At 35.2% G+C, this 22157-nt stretch overlaps 1 protein-coding gene across 11 annotated transcripts in view; it reads right to left on the reverse strand.

The window, feature by feature from the left end:
- The window catches only part of DGKB (diacylglycerol kinase beta), a 796780-nt gene that overhangs the window by 515510 nt on the left and 259113 nt on the right, over nt 1-22157 (reverse strand). For all 11 annotated transcript variants that reach the window (XM_067042589.1, XM_067042590.1, XM_067042594.1 and 8 more), the window contains one exon: nt 10084-10224. In XM_067042589.1, the coding sequence (XP_066898690.1) occupies nt 10084-10224 (141 nt within the window). The remainder of the gene's footprint in view (nt 1-10083; nt 10225-22157) is intronic.

A 22157-nucleotide genomic window follows, 5' to 3' on the forward strand; every position in this document is an offset into this window, starting at 1 on the left:
GTAGGTCACTACACAAATATAAGCCATTGTCTTGATTAATCCTTAAGCAGTATGGGAAAGGAAAAATTAGTGCAAAATAAGGGAATTTTCTTGATAGGGGATGCAAAGACATAAATGGCACTATTATCATGGGTATAATGGTGTATTTGTTTAAATTGGAGATGTAGTTTCATAGGGTAACCACTCTGTGAACTAATCAAATGAGGAAAAAGACACTATTGGCTCTGTGCTAGGGAGCTCAGGAAAGCAGGATGGCAGAGGTCCATGCCTGGCCTGAGGATTCCCTTGTATAATTCACACACCACCAGGAGACTACAGAAGAGGCTGCAGGTGCCGTTTTGAGATAAACAGAGAAGAATGACACAGCTGTAAAAATAGAGGAGTGGAAATGAGGGTTTGTGTTGGGTTTGTATAATTTCCTGGAGAGTCTTGATGTCTGAGGTCTATAATATTAACCAAAGACACTGACAACTAGGAGAAATAATTATGCAATGACCTTAATCTGTAACCCATTGTTATTTTTATATTTAAAAATAAGTATTATATTTCAAAAATTCTAAGATATTTATAAGATGCAAAACTAGTCTGCACATCACTAAAATGAAAAAAATGCTGCCAATCTAGCTAACGTGTTCTATTCACTGTAAAATGGAAACAGACTTTAAAGATGTTGAAATGTAAGGGGAAATGTATACCTATTGAATTAAAGGATAGAATGTTAGGCTTGCTAAAGAATGTAAATATCTTGATTTGCAAGCCATGATAATTGTTCTCTATCATATATTAAATGAGATTCAAATTGAGAAAGAAAGAAACAAACAAAAAAACTTACCGCAACATGGATACTATGCATTTCAAGATTTTCTAGTGTAGCATAAAATGGTAAAAATACCTTTTTAAGTGGCAAGAATTCATATACCATTCAGAGAAGGGGTTAAGTACCAGGAACAAGGCAAGGACTTCCAAAACCTAACTATATTTCAGAATGAGGGACGCTTGTGACTCTGTTAATTCTTATTGGAGTAAATGACTGCTAAACCATTTCATACAGCTCAGGTATATGGACATTTACTTATGTCTACCAGTAAATCTTGTTGGAAACATGAGCTCAAAGATGTACACACAAGTGGGGTGGGTGTGTGGGTACCTGTCATTCATTTTGGGCAGCATCTGAAACATCTTCCTAAATTCTGAAAGCCAGACTTTATATAGCACAATAACAGATGAAAAGCCAGACTGACTTGAAAATAGGGTTTGCACATGACCCAGCCTCTACCAATCGGAAGCACAAGCCCAGATGATCAATCAGATGCTAGTGACCCAAGAAAAAAAGGGGCTTCACAGAATCCACGGTGATGAGAGGCAGCAGCAACGGCAGTAATTGAAGACAGGGGTGTGTGACAGGGGTGATAGCACTGAAAGGTGCTCTGACTGTCCACAAAAAAGCAGTGATGGGTTGTCATAAGTATAAGAAAAGAGTTATTAAAACTATCTTTACTTACAAATGATATGTTTGTACATTTAGAAAATTCTATTGAATCATCACAAAGAATTGGAATGTATACATATACATATTTCATATATATATGAGAATTTACATAATGTGTATATGTATTAGAACTTATATAACTGATATGTTATCTATATCTTATTATTAGAACATATATCATATGCATTATATCTTATATTAGAACTTATATAACTATATAATTCGATCTTATATAACATATAGGCTATATGTTTTATATTAGAAATTATATAACATATAAATATTAAGACATATGTTTATATATAAATATACCTAAGTATATGTATTTAGTGATATGGTAGGATTAAAAAGTCAATAGCAGTTTTACATACTTGCAAAGAACAATTAGAAAATGAAACATAAAACATATCATTTACAATAACATCCAAAACCCTAAATACATAAGATAAATTTATCAAGAGTTGGACAAGACCTCTGTGCAAAAAATATAAAACTTCACCCCAAGAAAAATTATAGAAAACCTATATAAATGAAAAGATATATTATGTTCATGAATTGGAAGATTCAATATCATTAAAATGTAAATTTTCCACAGATTGTTCTATATAACAGATACAACCTCAATAAAAATACCAGTAGCTTTGTTTTAAATATTAACATGGCTGATTCTAAAACTTACATAAAAATAAAAAAGACTTACAATACCCCCAAACAACCCTGAAAAGGGAGAACAAATCAGAAGGATTTACATGACCTGACTTCAAGAGGTGCTAAAGATCAAGTGAATTAAGATAGTGACATGCTGACTAAGGGCTACAAAACAGAACAATGGGAAATACAGAATAGAGATAAGAGATGCACACACTTACACTTACGGTCAACAGGGGCCAAAGCAATTCAATGAGATAAGAAAAGTCTTTTCAAAAAATGATGATGGAACAGCTGGATGGATATTCATATTTAAAAAAGCACCTTGACCCTTACTTCGCACCAAACACGAACATTAGGTCTAACTGAATTTTAACTTTAAAACTAAATTTTTTTGAAACTAAACTTTAACATTAAAGCAGAGCTATAAAGCTTCTAGAAGAAAATACAGGACAATATCTTCATGACCTCAACATAAGCCAATATGAACCATCAAAGATTTTTTTTAAATAGGTAAATTAAACTTCATCAAAATTGGAACTTCTGCTCATCAAAAAGAAGAAATAAAAGACTATTAAGAAAATAAATAAGCCAGCTGCAGATTTGAAAAAAAATTTTCAGAACACATATATCTAACAAAGGACTTGTTTCTACAATATATGAGCAAACCCTAGCTCAGTAATAAAATAGCAAACAACCCAATTAGGAAAGAGGCAAAAAATTGAACAGATGCTTCAAAAATGGAAGAGAGGTGAGTAGTCAGTCATAACAAAGTACTCAACATCATCAATCGTAAAGAAAATGGAAATTTAAACCACAATTAGAGATCATCATATACCTTCTAGAAAGACTCCAGAATTCAAGTGTTTTCCCCAAGACCAGTCTACCAAAGCTGCTTACCTTCTCAGCCTCTCAGTTGTCTAAGAATTTACAGTTTACAAATAGTGGCAAAAGTCTGGCTCCCCACTCCCAGAAATTTAACCCACAAATCCAACTTGCCTTGATAATTTCCTAAAATTTACAAACAGATTTTTTTAAAAAATACTGAGTTTAAATGTTCTAGTTGTTTCTAGCAGAAAAGTTGGTCTGAGAACACTTTACTGTTTTATGAAGTAGAAGCCTTAGTATATTTTTATATCAATTTCTACACACATTAACAGGAATTAATGGCTGTCTATAAATCCTGTCTAATTCACCAAGGAACGAAGTTGGAGAACTTTCAGTTTCAGTTAATAATTACAGCAATAATAACAATAATAAAAACATATATTGAGCACTAAGTATCTTGTAGTCTAAATCTCACCAATTATAAATCAAAGATAAAAGTTTCATTTGATTCTGATGAGAGAGAGGAATTACAGGACTTTAATTTTCAGAGGTAAGTCTACTTTCCTAATTTAAAATTGTAGTGGGGTCATGCAAAACAAGAAATATTGAACACACATATTTACATTGCCTTTCTATTGAAGGTCCACTACAGTAACAGTAAGGGATGAAATAGGCATAAACCCAAAAGTACAAAGAAAACATGAGAGGAGATTAAAAAAATAATATTTTAGAAGCTAGAAAACACATGGTGACTGATGTAGAAACCTGAGAAGTACAGACGTAAGCTGGTGGTGAAGAGGAGGCACAGATTCACACAGAAAAGGAAACATAATCTTCATGAAAAGAAATTAGACCTTTAAACACTATCCCTCACAGCTTGTACCTGAGGGTATGCCAGCCCTCTACCTTAAAGAAGACTGGAACTTTGAGCTTTATAGCAGTCAAGCCACAGGGACTCTGAGTTCAGGGTACTCAGGCATTCTGATGGTAGGGGTTCAATACCAAAGAGTGTAATCATGTGAAAATGTATATACTGAACATTGAGAAAAGTAAGTCCCCTTCCTCATCTCTAATGAGTCAGACTTAAACCTCATCTACCCACCCACCTACCCACAGCCACCAAGCAGTTGTTTCAAAACAAAGTAATTTGGAACAAACCAGCAAAGCAGGGAGAGGGGAACCTTATAAATAAGAGGAAAGTTTCAATCCATAAAATAAGAATAATAGCAAATAAGGATGGTGCTGACAACAAAACGGATTCTCTGTGAAGTGAAAATTATGCTAGAAAGAGTAAAAAAAAAAAGTCATCCTAGATGTAGAAGATGTCCCAGATGTCAAATGAAAGACAAAAGAAACGAAGTTGGAAAACAGGAAAATTTAAAAATATAATAATTCAAAGTTCTGTCATGGAGTTTCAACATCTAAAAATAGTGATTTCAGAAAGACTGAACAAGTAAAATAAAGGAGAAGGTAACTAACAATGAAAAGATGAAGGAACAGATGGAGAGCACGAGTTTCTAAACCAGAATTTATGGTGGAGGATTTAGGAATTAATTAGTTATATAGGAATAGAGAAACTAATCAAATAAAGAGAATAAAAGGCAGTTATTAACACCACAGAAAATAAAAATTGTTTGGCTTGGTAAGCCTATAGAACCTTTCCCTTTTAAAAGCATATCTGAATAATACTGATAAAATTAATAGTGATCCTCAAACATTATAATAAGACTCTTTTTTCCTTAGAATTTAAAAGTAAAGTTAGTCTCCAAGGTCAAGTGAATCATTGAACAAAGAGGTTTTATTTTTAAGACCAACATATAAGGATATAGATTTTTAGGTGCAAAAATAATTTAAGCCCAATATTAAAATTATTCTGTCAACATGATAGCTTCCAAAGGTGGGTACCTCTTACAAAGTTACAAACCATTTTAACCCACTTTTTTCTATTTTTATGCTCAAGCAATTACACTTTATATAGAAACAATTATGTGCCCACACAGGAATTTGGTTAAAAGCTCAAAGGAAAGGCACATTACGCAATATGAGGGTAATTCTTTATATCTAGAATTTGTTTCTTTTCCAAAAGATTTGCAAGTTTTTAATCTATCTTCCCATAGAATATGTTTTTGTACTTTGTATAATGTTATTGATATGAAAATATTATTATGGGAATTCTTTTTAAAGATTAGAAAGTATATATTTTAAAAGGCATTTAAGCCAGAATTCATTTAACTCCCAATTTTTTACTGTTTTATGTATTTCAAGACCTATCTAATAAACCACAAGGTCAGAGGTGAAAATCATTTGCTTGCAGTTTTTGACATCTAATATAATGGTGTTATACTTTCTTCTTTTCTCCACAAAAGAAACAATAATCTAAACAAGGAAAGGCAGCTTTTCAAAATAAAAAGAGCACCTATACAGCAGGTCAGAAATCATACATTTTAGTCACAGATAGCTAAGCTGGTGGTATAATTAATAATCAGTCTCTCTGGGCTTTAATTTTTGCATTGACAATATAGGAAGGTTAACTAGATGATATTTGAAGACTTTTCAATATTAAATTTCAGTGGTTCTAAGATCAACACTAGACAGAGCAGTAACTTTAACATACAGGGTAGTCCTCATTATCTGCATGTCAATTATGTATTTTTCTGGACATTTTCCTACTGATTTCTTTTTAGTGATATATTTTCAGTAAGTGTAAGCTAACTTAAAGTTATTCTAGCTAAGTCATTAATAATTTGATAAGCACTAACCCCAATGTGAATGCCACATTTGTACCTTAAAATAAAAGTATAAATTTAGTCATATTTGATGCCTTCAATAATTCACATTATCTTCCTCTTGTCAAGCACCCATAGACTTCAATACAGTTCCATTTAACTAGCATTTATTGAGCATCTATCTTTTGAAAAACACACATATATAAGTGGTAGGTGCTAGAGTGGGAAGTTATACACAGTGCAGTGGTACAAGGAAGGAGAGTAAAATAATCTGATTAGAGATGGCAAGATGACTCATGATGTGAGCTAGGCTTCAAGTGCAGACTGGACTGGATCTGATATACACTGGGAAAAATATACACCCCTAGCAAAGGCACATTATAAGCAAAGGCATGAAAATGGAAAAGTTCAGGGTTTGTCTGATGATTAAAAAGTAGATTCATATGACTGGGACTTTTTTGTGCAGGTCATAGCCAAATGCAAGACTGGCCAAGTAGGTTGGGGTCAAATTGTGGAGGCAGATTAGTTTATGGATGCTAAGTTAAGGACTTACTTTGATGTATTATTCAATAGGGAACTACAAAAGGGACACATTGTTCCTGAGTCAGAGAAGAGGAAAGAACAGGTATAGAAGTTGACAAGTTTTAGGTAACATGAGAGGAAGTTACAAGAATTTACAGCTAATGAGTGAGATGATGATTAATTAGGTAGGTGTTTGAAGCAATAAAGCATCTGAATGAACTTTTAACTAGGAGAAGTCAATGACCAGAGAAACACTGAAGGCCAGCTGAGGTTTTGAGAAGAGTTCGAATCCACAAAATTATATTATTATTTCACAAAATCTCTGGCAGCTCAGTATATGAGCAAATAAATTGGATGTTCAAAACTAAGTGAGAAGGAATGATTGACCTCACGAATTACGGGGTCAGTCTACATTTGAAGGGGTGGGAGGCCCAAAAGCAGCAAGCAAGTTCAGGAGGAAGTGAAGCAGTCAAGGGGCAAGAATTCTTAACTTACTTTTATTTCATTTAACATTCACATAAATGTGAAGGAATTTATGTGAGCAAATATTGGTTCATTTAATTCTCATAGCAAACATATAAGATAGACATTATTATGATCCCAATTTTACAGCTGGGGAAGCTGAGGCCTGAGAAGTTTTAAAAATGTGCCTGGGTCACTCAGAGAGTAAGGGTCAAATATAAGATTCATTCTGTTAGTGAAATGAAGAGTCCAGGCTCTTGAGTACTGTGGTATGCTATATTTAAATTCAAAGTAGGAAAGTAAAAAGTTAAGTGATCATAGGCTGTGGTCAAAGTAAAATACTAGAATTTAAATTTATAGAATAAGAGCAGTCTTTGGGAATTAAAAGACTTGGGGTATTGCAACAAAAGTGGGTGACTGAAATAAAATGGAGTTGAGGTCACAGAATTTGAGGAATCTAAGGAGACTCAAAGAGGGATGTATTGAACGACTCTCCATAAAGTACTGTGCTGGGCTTAACTTCCACCAACATGAGGAGACATAAAAAGAGAATTCCTCCACAACTTCAGGACACACATACATGCATGCACACATACTTTCCAAGGGTTTGTGGGAACAGGTAAGTAAATACCTTCTACTTGACGGGGCCTCAGAACTGGCAAAGACCACAGTGAGGCATTAAGATTGAGTAAAAGATTGAGTGAAGGAAAGCAAGTTGAAGAAATGGAATATAATCGGTGGAAAGTTCAAAAGCTTTTGTTAGTTTCCTTTCAATGAAGAAGAAAAAAAAGCTTTATTCTAAACATTTTGTAAATGCCTGGCAGAAAAGAGAGGTGGGGGAGATTAGCAGTGGCAGTAAGCACTGAATAGATTTATAAAACATTGTTTTTGGGGAAAAATATTTAAAACATGTCATTAATTTACCTAATAACCCAGGTAAAAGAACGTATCAAATAATGCCACCATCAATTCCAAGAACAATTGTAGTTTCAGATGAATTATGTGTGTGTGTGTATTCATTGGACTGAAGGAATTGCATAAACCAATGCTTCTCAAAATGTGGTCCCTGCAACATCGGCATGACCTGAAATGAAAACTCGGAAGTCCCATTCCAGGCATGCTGAATCACATACACTCAAGTTGGGGCAGAGCAAGCTGTATGTTCATAAGCCCTGCAGGTGATTCTTATGTGAGATAAAGTTTAAGAACCTCTGGCCTAAGACAACATGTCTGTACTCCTTTCTGCTCAGTTGCTTAGAAATTGAGATTCAAAAACATCGCTCACCCGCAAAAGTTAACTATATTAGGTGCTTGATTATATCTACTTCTGTGTTAATTTAAATTATTTTCTTCTTTTCTTTCCTCTAGTATATATTATGTTAAATAAGTCATAACCATTTTGGAAATATATATTAAATTAACAACCATTAAATTTCTTTAAAGACATTGAAAATTTTTAGATTCTATATACTGTATGAATGTTAGGAATTTGTAAATGTGCAACTGTAGAAGGGAAAAATGTATAAGTACATGGCTAAGAAAGTGGGCCAAAGAAATGGATTCTGATTTAACTGATGTAGGAAAAAGCCAGGCACTGGCATTTAAAAAACAAACAAACACAAGCTCCAGACGAGTAAGGACCAGGTTAAGGTCCTCCAAACTTGAGGATAGTAGAGAAGAAAACTAGAACATAGCTAGAACCTTAATGAGATTCTGAAATTGAAATGCATTTTCTTTCAAGAGTCTGGTGAAAATCACAGAAGTAATGCCAGGTGGTAACAAGTTTGTCTATGAGGAAAGTCTAAAGAAATGGTTAAGAAAAAAAGAAAATGCAACTGAATGGTATAAGCTCGAAAAAGAGCTGGAAAACTTAAAGAACCGAGGGAAGGGGATTGATAACACTGAAGAGAGGTAAGCGGCAGGTCAGGTTTAACTTGATTCATCAAGTGTTTCTGAATCACTCGTGGGTTAACATTCTGCCTGGCAACTGTGGACAAAGACTGCTGAGACACAGCTTCAAATTGAGAACTTACAACATACCTCTTAGGAATTCTACCGTAAAAACAAAATACTTGCAGTTGACCTAAAAATAATTAAACTGGATCACAAAGATCATGTTGGGGAGAAGTAACGGTGCCTTTATTTATTCTCAGACCTGGAATAGAATCTTTGTATTTTTAAAATCATCCCAAACACAGTTCTAATAACACCTGAGAAAACTTTCTCTCTGGCCATTACTTCAATAGAAATTCACTAAACATTAATATTTATTTTGGAATGAGAGAGATTTCTGTAGGTTCTTAGGAATACAAATAAATCTTGAAATGCAAATATTCAACATTTAGAACTAATAAATATGTATTTAAAGAATGATGTTAATATGGTTTATTCATAACTTAAGCAGGTGTTACTATTAAATAATCATACTATATTAAATTCTTTATTAGCAAGAGGAATATTATCGAAAGTTACTGTTAAACTAAACTTGCTACCCAATCATAATTCTGAAGTGTCACAATATTCTACATTTACTTTAGAAATGTCAAATTTAGGATTCATTATCTTTACTATCATTTCAGTAGCAAAACAATTTAATTCATTTTAATGATATCTAATACAATCAGGGTAATCAGCTTATTAAACAAACCACCAGCTCTGTATTTAGCAAGGGCTTTGGAGATAGAATAGATTATTAAATGTTTGGGCTTGCAGTAAAGGTTTGAAAAACATTTTCTTGCCTTGCAATGAGTACAGTTTGCCACCAGAGAGAGCTCAGTCACTGTATTTTATTAAAGAGAGCACATTTCTTTTCAGCTAGGTTGAATTTCTCTATCTCAAACGCCTGCTACATGGTAAAAGAAAAAAAAAAGCTATTGTTTAATTATTTATAATATTCAGTCAACTTCTAGAAATGAAACTCTCATGCTTGGCTTTTAAGAAATTATTTGTCCCTGGCAACGAAAGTTAGTGCAGAAGGTTTCAAGGAAGATTTCCAGAGAGAAAGGCTCAGGTTGCCTATGGATAATGAACCCTTTTTCTGCCTAATGGGAAGACCTCTTACATACTAGAAATAAGTGTATTTTCAAAACAACACAAAGGATACTTTTCAATATCGTCTGGTTACCAAACTGAGCAAATTCAAAAACAAAAACCATCAATTGATAAACATGCTCAAGAAATACTCAGTAATAAATGGACCTTGATCAATAATAACCTAAAATTGATAGATTCTTAATATCTTTTAATTGTCTGATTTTCAATTGGAGGATTTTTTATTATTATTAACCAAGGTCACTTTACTTAATAAGAATGTAAACAACCACAGTACATACAATTTTACGTTTGTCAATATCTAGTCCTATCCCCCACCCTAAGAGTGATAAGTAAACTAAGTGAAGAAACACATACATTCCAGTTTATCCTCAGGTCTTCCTCTTTCAAGGAGAGACAGGTAACAGACAATATCCTTCAGGTGGATTACTTCTGGGGAACACATATTTGCTGGAGAAGTACGGGGAGAGGTGATGGCACCTTTATTCATTCTCAGACCTGGAAAAAAAGATTTGTCTTCATATACTTAAAAATATTCACAGTGCTCTCAAACAAAAACCAACAAAGGAAATAGAGAGATAATGCCTAGACCATGTGGAGAAACTGTATATTTCTTAGGCGTAAAATAACCAAGTTCTCCGGTCTCTAGTATAACAGAGACAGACAGTCTATGATTCTTTTAAGTAATGGAGAGTTCTTTGGGATTTGGGGACATAGGGACTGCTCTGCCTACTCACTGGATGGTGTTTGGGCCAGAATTCTGTTGCCCAGTGTTAGCTGGTAGACAGATTTCAAAGCATGAAGAACTACTTTCCTATTCCACTTTTCTCTGCCTTAGGCAGTGACAGCTGTAAATCAGCTGGGAAGACTGAAAAATGTTCTTTCACAAAAAACTGAAGAAATGTGAGTCTGTCACAATATGATTTATATATTGATGGTCAGGAATCATTCATACATAAAAACATGTATTTATGTCAAACAGTTGCCAGCACCATGAATAAGACATCCTTTTTGCCATCAAGGAATCTGCCCATGAATAAGAGAGAAAGAGAACATAAACAAAAGTCTGGATAAACATGACAGATTTAATTAGAGAGGTAAGAACATACAACTGTAGTTTGGTTTTAATATGGTCCATACTTTATTTATTTCATCCATTCATTGTGCCTATTCCAAGACAAGGGTAGAGAACTTGAATATCTGTTCACAACAGCTGATGACTGCAGATTACCTGGCTGATGATAATTAAATCGAAACTCTTTCACAATAAATAGTTCCATCTCACAGAGAAGTCTCTGAAACCAGATCATATGTATCTGACAAGACCTCAGGGTAAACCCCAATTATCCTTTGAGGTCTATTTGGCCATATAAAAGGTATGTGGGTTAGATGGCTGATGGGCTGAATGACTACTTGATTCCTAATTAAACAGGAGTTACTGGAATGCAGGGAATAATCTTAACCAAATACAGTTCTACAAGCCTGTCATTCATCTGTCACTCATCAGCACACCTCCTCCTGACCACATCTCTTGCTCTGGTCTATCTCTTTCCATGTATAGCTCTGATTGAACACCTGTGATTTCCTTCAGCCATTTCAAGATATCCAGGAGGATAATTTAATGCATTCTGAAAAGTCAGCAGTTAATTAGTTTAGTAGTCACAATGTTACTACGAATAAAATGTACCACTTATTGAATGTACACTATGTGGCAGGAACCATGATAGGCAACTGAACATGTATCATTTCACTTAATTCTCCCATTAACCCTGTGAGGGGAGATTGCATTAATCCCATTTTACAGATGAGAAACAGGCTTAGTGAGATTAACTGCCCAGAGTTTCATAACTAGCAACTTTATCCTTTTTATTCTACACTAATAGCTTACAGATTATTTTTGTTCAAGGCCAATAGTAAGGAAAAGTAAGAAAAACAGTTTACATCTTAATCCAGCACAAATCACACACACACACACACACACACACACACACACACACACACACACACACACGCAGGTTCCATAACTGTGCCAATGTTTTCTGTGTTAAACTATTCTCTTCTTTTCTACTCCATTCTTAAAATTCTGTCAAAGACCCCTTAAACTGAATTCATTACCCACCATGGGCCACAACTGACAGTTTGAAAAACAATGCTTTACATCTTTCATTTTTTTACCAAAGTCTTCTTCATTTCAAATACATCTCTATGCTTCACATTAATTCCAATTCTATTTATAGTTATTGAAAAAGATATATATATATATATATATATACATATTATAAATGGATTTCCTCCCTTAACAAAAGTGTCACTGTATATCTGATGCAGACTAACATAGTCACTTTTATAAACCAAAGGCAGAGAACAGAAGACAATCCTGAGCTTTGAAAATACCTAATTCTAACTAATCAACTAAAGCCTAGCCAGCTGCAGAAATAAGCAGTTTCAACTTATGATAAAAGACATTTTGGCACTGATCCTTCACATTACCATAACTTCCAGACTCGGAGCACACAGCCCTTGAATTATGGTTGGATAAACTATGACCTAACTCATCCTGCCTGATGAGCTAATCCTCTCTTCCATGCTCCCCGCTTATGGTACTTGAAATGATTTAATCAACTTGATTTAACTCTTCTACAAAAACTCAGCATAAAACAAGAATAAAAAGCATGCATCATCACATTCATTTGGAAGAATGCCAAAAGGTATACATTTTCACTTATATATGTTCACTTATGATCATTTGTATATATAAAATGAAGGTTATGATATTTCATTATCAATTTTCATAATACTAAACACAAACATTTGGAAAATATGAGAATCATAATTTTCTGTTTGCCTTTCCTGTATGTAATGTACATATTGAATATGAACATTAATGTATAATTTCAACTTAACACTACTTTTGAACAAGAAACATGTTACTATACTAAAATTATTTTGTCTGACAAAATGAGTTGACTATTTGCCATTTTCTGTTCATGATATGTTGTAAACAAAAAGTTGTATCATGCATTGAATTGTGTCATAGTTTAACATTTAAAAGAGTTTAAAGGTTATTTTTAAAAGAAATTATGGGCATATATGCCAACACACAATGAAAAACTAATCAGTTTTTCCTTAAGTCCAATTTCAGCTAAATTTGAGAGGTAAAACATATACTCTTCACAATGATTGATAGGGTACATGAGAGAAAAAAAAAAGTCAATGACCTTTTCCACAATTACTTTACAACAAAAAAATTATAGAGCTGGACCACTAAATCTTGACGTGTTGCATTGAAAAAGCTCATAGGTTTGTTCCTGCTCCTAACCCCATACCCTACATCAGCCCACTTTCTCTTAAGTGGTGAAAATGTTTCCTTATATTTTCACTTAATATTTTGAAAGCAGGCCCTAGGGCCTCAATCTGTCTTCATAGAGGTTGTTTTTACACCCTATCCTACCCTTTCAAAAATTTTTTTTTCCTGTCCCTAAACTTGGCTGTAGCTCTTTCCCAGTATTTACCTCCCTCTAGGAAAGTTAACTTCCCTGAAGAAAAGTCCTTTTCCTTTTAAGTAGTTTGTGCTAAGGCGTATACATGACACACATGAGACCATGCAAATGGCAAACAGGACATAGCAAGCCTGGTTTCTTGGCTGCAGCTCTTCAATGAAATTAGATGGTAAATGGAATCCTACACTTCCCTTTAGCAGTAATAGTCTCTGAAGAAGAGGTTCAAAGGTCTCCTTCCCTTGGGACTTCCCTGGTGGTGCAGTGGTTAAGAATCCAACTGCCAATGCAGGGGACACGGGTTCGAGCCCTGCTCCGGGAAGATCCTACATGCCCCAGAGCAACTAAACCCATGTGCCACAATTACTGAGCCTGTGCTCTAGAGCCTGCAAGCCATAACTACCGAGCCCACGTGCTGCAAATACTTAAGCCCGCACGTCTAGATCCCATGCTCCACAACAAGAGAAGCCACTGCAATGGGAAGCCCGCGCACTGGAATGAAGAGTAGCCCCCGCTCGCCACAACTAGAGGAAGCCCCCGCACAGCAACGAAGACCCAAGACAGCCACTAATTAATTAATTAATTAATTAATTAAAGAAAAAATCTACTTCCCCTTAACAAAGGCCATTTTAATCCATCCAAGCATCGGTGAAACTCTCTCTTTAGAATTGGAACTTCGCATGAAGCTAGGTAAAACACAATGTGGTTTTCTTTTGCCTCAAGGGGTCAATATTTAGCTCTGAAGATCATGTGACTGACATCCAAATTTGCAGGTTCTCTGACTTGTCCAAGGCTATGCTTCTTTAAATATTTCCCCACAAAAGTGACCCATATATACCTATACACATATAATATATATTACAAGGTACAACAAAGTACAAAATAAAGTGAAAAATAGGCAAAGTAATTAGAGTCTATTAGTTTTATTAGGAATAATTATCTTGTACTTCGATGGCATTTTTCTGTTTTTATGATGATTATATATATGTATATAAACATATATATATAAACATTATTCTCTTCAAAGTTTTAACTACAAAAAGAGTTGGAGTTAGTGTCAAACTGAATATTGCCTATGATTATATTCTTCAAGCACACGAATTTCTCTGTATTCCAGTACAGACACTCCAATTCTTAAAACAATGACCTAAAATGTTTTATTCTAATAGATACTTTTAATTCTAGTCTCAAGGTTCAATTGTTAGCAAATCAGTTAGGGGTACATGTTCAATTACTGCCTCTGCTCCAGTTTATTTTCTTTTCAAACACTTGCATTCCAGATAATGAAAACGGTAGCGTTATCTCCACTGTCTCCCTTCATCTATTAAAATGAAATATTCAAAACTGTTATTATCATTATGAAATAATGACACGAATTAAAATTCTAAACTTATAAGGCAATAAAACACCGGTAATTTGGTTTTTCCACGTTTTTATAGTGGTTCAATTTGCAGAAATTTAACAGGCTTATGAAGCAATTTGTCACATATCATACTTCCAATATTCATATTAATGGTCATGATGAGTAGCACAGATAACCAAGAATAACAACAGTAACTTCATATTATCACACATTTCATGATTTTTAGACAACCTTCTATCTATGCTTGTCTTAAAATAATGAAATTTAAAAAAAATTTTTTATGCTTACACAAACCTGCAGCAAGATGAGATAGACTGGGTAAACTAGATTGTGATTCCTCATAAAATGAGGACAGGCAATGGATACAGTCCTTGACAAGAGACTAGGGTCAGCAAAATCCCTCTAAGAACATCATATGGGTTTCTTCTTTTTGGCCACTGGCAAAAGCCTGAAACAAGCAATTATAAGGAACAGGGCTTGAAGCAGGTCTTTGGGGGTGATGTTCTAGGAGCAGAACAAACTCTGCAAAGGAGCAAGGATAACATTCCTGGCTGTGTGCCAGCAACACTGACCCTGCAATTCCATTTGTGAGAGAAAACCATTGTAAAGCAATTATACTCCAATAAAGATGTTAAAAATTTTAAAAAAAGGGTGGAAAGTCAGAGAGTAAACTACTGATAGTCACATAGCAATCCCAGGAGTTAAGAGTTGAAGACAGGCTATCTAACTCCAAACTTTGAGCTCTTTTCAAAAGCAGTAGGGCTTCCCTGGTGGCGCAGTGGTTGAGAGTCCGCCTGCCGATGCAGGGGACACGGGTTCGTGACCCGGTCCGGGAAGATCCCACATGCCGCGGAGCGGCTGGGCCCGTGAGCCATGGCCGCTGAGCCTGCGCTCCGTAACGGGAGAGGCCGCAGCAGTGAGAGGCCCGCGTACCGCAAAACAAAAAACAAACAAAAAAAGAGCAGTTAAAATGAGACTTGCTCTATCAGTCCTGTCCAGTAGAATATTCTTCAATGATAGAAACCTTCTAGGTATGCATTGTTCAATATAGTAGTATTAACCACATATGGTTGTTGAACACATGAAATGTGGCTGGCGTTTGACTGAAGAACTGAATTGTTTTAATTGATTGTTAACTAACTTAAATTTAGATTTCAAAGTTACATTGGGCTGGTGGCAACCATAATGCAAGTGACACACTGTCTACAGGCAGAGAATAGGGAGTTGGTTGAATTACTCTGTTTCATGACTACACCTAAGCATGGGAATTAAGCCACCACATATGAAAAGAAGTCATGCTACCAAAATTTCTATACTTGTCACATTAAAAAGAAATCCCAATAATACTCCTTAAATTTGACTGTACTCTTTCAGGATGTATGACATCTTAGTGGAAAAAAAAAAAAAAAAACTATATTGAATTTGACCTTTATCCTGTGTTTACAGACTAAAACACAGGAAAATGATCTGTTTAATTAATAATGGTAAAAGTTGGCATTCCTAAGGTACCTAATACATTACGTTTTTGAGTCCCACAATACCCAGTAAGATAGATATACTTGTTATCTCCATTTCGCATTCGAGAAAACAAAGACCAGTTGTGCATCCACAATTCAAAAGGCAGCCTGATGTGGGATTTCGTGCTTTAGGTATAATTTTGTGGGGCTAGAGAGAGAAAAATAAAGCAGAGAAATCTGTCTCCTGCCTCTCAATAAATGACCTTTTGTTTTAAGGGTCTGGTTTTCAAGACTCTTGAGAGTGCATACATTATTTCATAAACCTTTGGAAGGAAATTAGAAATCCTAGCCATGGCTGAGAGCTCTAAATTCATCTTTCATTCAGATCAGTCCTAGGGCCATCCACTTAATACATGTTTGTGAGATACCTGTGGATGTGCTTGCTTGCATGTGTAAACACGCAAACACGAAAATACATATTTACCAAATCTTTACTTGCATTTTCTTATGGGAAATGGATTATGAATGATTTTTCTTTTTGCTTAACTATGTTTTTTAATAGGTATACAATTAACATATCCTTTATAAACATAAACCTAAATAAATATTAAGGTCCTTTAATGTTAGTCATGTAAAACCAGGTTCCAGGCATGTAAAACCAGGTTCCAGGCATTGGAGATAAAGTACCGAACAAAACAGATGAAAAATCCCATTTTCATAGGGTTTTTGTTCTAGCAGATCAAAGCAAATGCTCAATACCATAGCACATTTTCTAGCTTGCTACTAAGTATTTTTAGAGCATAACACAAATTAAATAATATTATGATTGATTTGAGACTCTGTAAAGTACTAAATATCATATTGCCCTCATAAGGATCTCAAAAACTATAAATAAGTATTTGTTAACATATTATGCAACAATCCTAAGATAACACTATCGTTTAATATGTAATTATTAAGATGCAATTCCAAACACAAAACCCCTTTATTTTGGGTCAATAAATTTAATAGTAAAAATGAACAGTTTGAAAACCAAAATTTTACTTAGCATATTCAGACAGAAGAATAAAGAAACCTATATAATCAAGTTCAGTATATTCAAACCCATTAAATTAAAGAGGAGATTTGGGAGAAACTTTTCTTTTACCGACAGTAATTTTATCATCAATGGGGCCTTGAAGTTACAGAGTTTTCTCTGGTTTCAGGGAAGGCTTTTTAGGGCTTTCGGGGTTTCAGGATAAAAAAATTATTGGAGTAAAATAATTTGTAGATTACTACTAATAATAATAACGATTAGAAGTCTGAATTTGGTACTACAGAGGCATAAAAAATGTAATGGCTGACATACATAAATACTTATTGGTCAATGGATAGAAATTCTTGTATCTTTATTTCTAGGGCATTTGTATGTAGGTATGTAAGTTGCACAGACTATAATCGTTATTATCAGTAAAGCATACCAACAGTGATAAAAGCACAAATATATCTGAAATGCCCTACTTTGTGCCAAGAATCTCCACATCTCATGGTTACATAAGTCTTGTACTCTGTTCAGTTTGTTTTTTTTGGGACCTGGCCTGCCCTTTTTTGCATGATGGAAACTGAAGTAGCTTATTAGACACAAAAGGCCTATAAAGCTACTTTACACTACACACACACACACACACACACACACACACAAACATTTTTACTATCCTTAAGATAGTACTGAAAAGAGTAATACTTTCTTCTCAGCACAGTTAATGAAGTGTGTCTTCTGTCAAGAATACTCAGTAAGGTCATTTGGCAAAAGAACATTTTCCCAAAGGTTTAAGTACTTCATTTTCATTGCACAATTTTCTGTTCTTCACTTGATTAACTTCCTTATGGACAAAAAGGCATTGTTTCTCCTTTTCTGTCTAAAAAAAGCTGTTGTGGTATGACTCTCTGGTTGTACAGACAACATGAAAAGAGCTAAGTACCATTACTGATATTGTAGCTTCACAGCACAAATTCACTAACCATTGCCACATGAAATGAGCAATGAGAGGGGACCCAAGATAAAGTACCTGAAGTTTTTCAGACCTAGTTTTTATTATTCTCAATCTTAAATATCTTTGGAACTTTTTAATATCTTTAGCCTCATCTGCCTTCATGAGAGCTTCCACATCACTGACAGTGTAATTATTTTCTGGCTTACATCCTTTTCATGGCTCTCCAATTTCTTCTGGATAAAATTCAAAACATAGCATAACGGACAACACTCTCCACCATGGGGTCCTGGCTACCTACCTCATCTCTCCTCCAGTCATGTCAACTGTCCCAGCCCAACTGAGTCAAGGTACAGCCCCAGATCTCTCAGGACTCCCCCAAAGTCTACCTTCCTCCACTCTCTGAAGGCAGTCAGGACTCTAATCCTGCCAGGATTGCTCCCCCAACTCTACCTCCAGGCTGTGCCCAATACTTCCAAGGTCATAACTACTATCTACTCTGGGACCGTCAAAAATGACCTCCTTATGACACTCCTCCCATTTTTCGTCAGTCATGAGAAACCTATAGGCCTTTCAGTCATCCTCAGCCTTGACCCGCACTTTCTATCTGATTCATTTTTGCCAACAGCATTCATTCCGTTTGACGTGCCATAACTTTTTCTTTTTAGTAGTCTTTCTCTCCCCACTAGAATGTAAATGACTATGGGAGGGGTAACTCCATTTTGCTCACTGATGTACTTCCAGTAATTTGCATAGTATCTGGCCCATTGTAAGTAATCAATACGTATTTTTGAATGCATAAATATTGAATGTCTTAAAGTTTGTGCACTGCCCTTTGATGGGGCATGATTTTAATATTTCAACAGAAATTGTATATGTTGCTTTCTCTTCTTGGAACGCCCTTCTAATCCACTCCCTCCCAACCCTCCCCCTACCTCTACCTGGATAATTTCAATTTATGGTGAAAATCTCAGTCACATGCTCCTGACACATAGAGCACAGCACTTATTCTAGTGTAATAAAACATCACCTATCTGTTTTTTTCCCTGACTCTAAAGGATCCTCACCTTTCTTGTGGAATTCCTGGCACATAATGTGTTTTTAAAAATGAATGGTTGGATGCAGACATTAAGGAAATAATAAAACGAATAATTAAATGGTACGACTGGTCAATTCACTACATGATCTGATTTAAACGGTGCTAGGAAAATCTTCTCTTTGTGTGCTATAAAACAACTAATAAGAAATAACAAAAACTCTTACACTGACCTAGGGCTAATAAAGGATGTTTCCTATTATAAAGTCAGTGTTTTGGACACTGGGGAGCCCAACAGGAACATATAGTATGAGTGTCTGAACCCGTTAATAAATCACATCACATTCTCTTCCAATTGCCATATTCTTACAGAAAGTAATTGTTATTAATAACTGCTGTTAATTGCTATCCTATACAAAAAGAAAGACAATTTAGATGAAGAGGGGCACGAACCCGTAACCCCTGCATCGGCATGTGGACTCCCAACCACTGCACCACCAGGGAAGCCCAAGCACAGCAGGTATTAAGTCACAGCAAACAGTTGGATATGAAAAGAATCTGGGTGCATAGGGCAAGGAGACAGAGAATGAGGGCGGTAGGCAGACTCTGTAAGCTGCATGGCACGGGCTTAATGCTATAGAACTCAGATTTCATCATCTTCTTAACTGCACTGCCCAGGCCCTGGAGTCTCTGTAAGGTCACATAAGGAGGGGGTGTCTCCAGAGGCAGGGGGAAGGCAGAGTGACTAGGACTCCCTGTACTCTGACCTCTCCTGCACCACCCTCAAAGCAAAGTAACTCTGCTTTAATCGGCTTTAAATATCAAGGATTTATGTTTACTTGGGAAATAAAGGTTTAAAAAACATTCCACAAGGTGATGGTGAAAGTCTGCACTTGAGAACCCACGAATAATATCATCAGGCTTCTGTGCTAGAAAGACCATTTTGCAGATGGGAGGGCAGGGCCTGGCTGGGAATCATGCTAATTGATAGTCTAGGACACAAACAATGACGTATCAAACTGACACTGGAAGAATGTTTGAGAAGAAGTTACAACGAGAAATAGACAGCATTTTGTGATTAACTAAACCTAAGTAGTGAGGCAGTGAAGGGTAGGAAGGGTCCAAGATTTTAGGGTAGGGAAATTGATAAATACTCAGGTTCCTTTCAACCAGAAAGAAGACAGGAATAGAAGCAGATTTGGGTAGAATATAATTATTTGACTTTCCAATCCACTTAGTTTGATTCCTTATGGAACACTCACTCAGATGAAGGGCTCCAGCTGGAATACAGTAATATGTATTCTCTGTGAGCTGAAGAAACCATTTTGGGTTGTGTGGGAAACAATTGAGCATTTTATTTTAGACAGCACCTGTTTTTTTGTATGATGTGAAAAAAAAAAATGTCATCTGTTGAGAGTGAGGGGAAAGATATGAATAAACTAAAGGAGGTTTAAAAAGTTTAACCTGATTGATCTAGGAGACAGTATCAAGAATAAATACTTTTCAGAATAGATCTTTTCAAAAGCTGAAGAGGTGTTAAGGCCATGTTAATACCGGGGGGTTAGGAATGTGTAGTGGCAACAACCTGCATGCATATTTATGAGATTTCTCCCTGGTTATGCTCAGAGTGCAAATAGCAGGGACTGAAATATGGGATCATAACAGTGATCCATGGTTGAGGGTTTGTGAGCCACTTGCGAAGAAAAAAAAAAGAAAGGATTCCAAATAATTAAACATTTCTGTAAAGATAATAGTTCAAGTGATAGATTCTAGGGATGAAGGTAAGATCAGAAATTGGTCATTGGACTAGCAGAGAGGTTTAGGATTAGGGATTTGGGATTTACAATGAAGCAGAAGAGGTTATAAGAAAACTGGAAAGATGGTATATTGGGGATATATTTAAAAACTAAAAGTCCAACATGGGGAACAGCAGAATTAATCATCTTATATTTAAATAGGGGATAAGAGGCACTTAACGGAAACAAAATGTTCCAAAACAATACATCATCCACTACATGAAATGCCAGATGGATCATGAGGTTCCACAAAACACAACTACATACACACTCACAACTTTTATACCTATTTATAATTATTTTTAAATGTTTCGTTCTATAAAAACTAAATGCTTTACTTTTACCAAATATGTGATCATTGTTCATTAACAAGAATAACATTTTTTTCCTTTTAAAAAGTTTGTCTTCTTATTGAGAAGCCTTTCTTGTTCAGCTGATATACAGAATCAAGAATGGCTACCATATTCCTGATGGTAATGTGGTAATGAAATATGTGAACTCTCAGAGCAGATAAACAAAGCAGATTAGATAGCACCTCTTTATTCAAAATTAATTTGTGATTTTTTCAACCACAAATACATCTTGCATAGATAACTTAGATTATTGCAAAGCAAGTTTCTAGGAATAAAAATCTATTTATCTTTCCGTTTCTGAGTCAAGGATACCGCAGGCCTTGAAAATTTTATTACTGTCCAGGGTTCCTTATTTCCCAGAAAAAAAAAAAAAAAAAAAAAAAAAAAAAAAAAAAAAACACTATCAAAGGTAATTCTGAAAATACATAGGATGAGAAACAGTCCTACAAAGGACACTATGCACCTATATCTTAAAATGTGGAGGTCACACTTTGAAAAGGCATCACAGTTTAATTTATTATTGCTGCATGAGGGTTACACAGCCTATCTTACGATTCCTTTCAAGTAGGTCTATGCAGTATGTGTGATTGTCCCAAAAGAAGTATAAGCTGTTATTCCTTATTTTTTTCCCATTTTGAAACATGGTTTGATCTCTACTCCTTGTAAATTTGGTATCTTCTATGTAGTACTTACTATGTGCTATCTGAAGAAAAGAGGGTTTGAGGTTTGAATTGCTTATAAAACTACCAAAGAAATTAGATTGTCTCTTTCCTCCAAGTATGACACAATTAGTCTGAGTCTGTTGACTCAGAGAGACAACATATCAAAAAATGTTCCCCCTTCTTTCTCAAAGAAGACAGTATTTGTCTTCTCAAAGAAGACAGTGTTTCCCAAGGACAGTATTGCTTCATGTAAATTTAAATAAGGGACAACTTTGTTATTTCTAAGGAATATGCAAT

Source organism: Kogia breviceps, chromosome 9, assembly GCF_026419965.1.
Source record: "Kogia breviceps isolate mKogBre1 chromosome 9, mKogBre1 haplotype 1, whole genome shotgun sequence".
In the NCBI taxonomy this organism is placed as follows: domain Eukaryota; kingdom Metazoa; phylum Chordata; class Mammalia; order Artiodactyla; family Physeteridae; genus Kogia; species Kogia breviceps.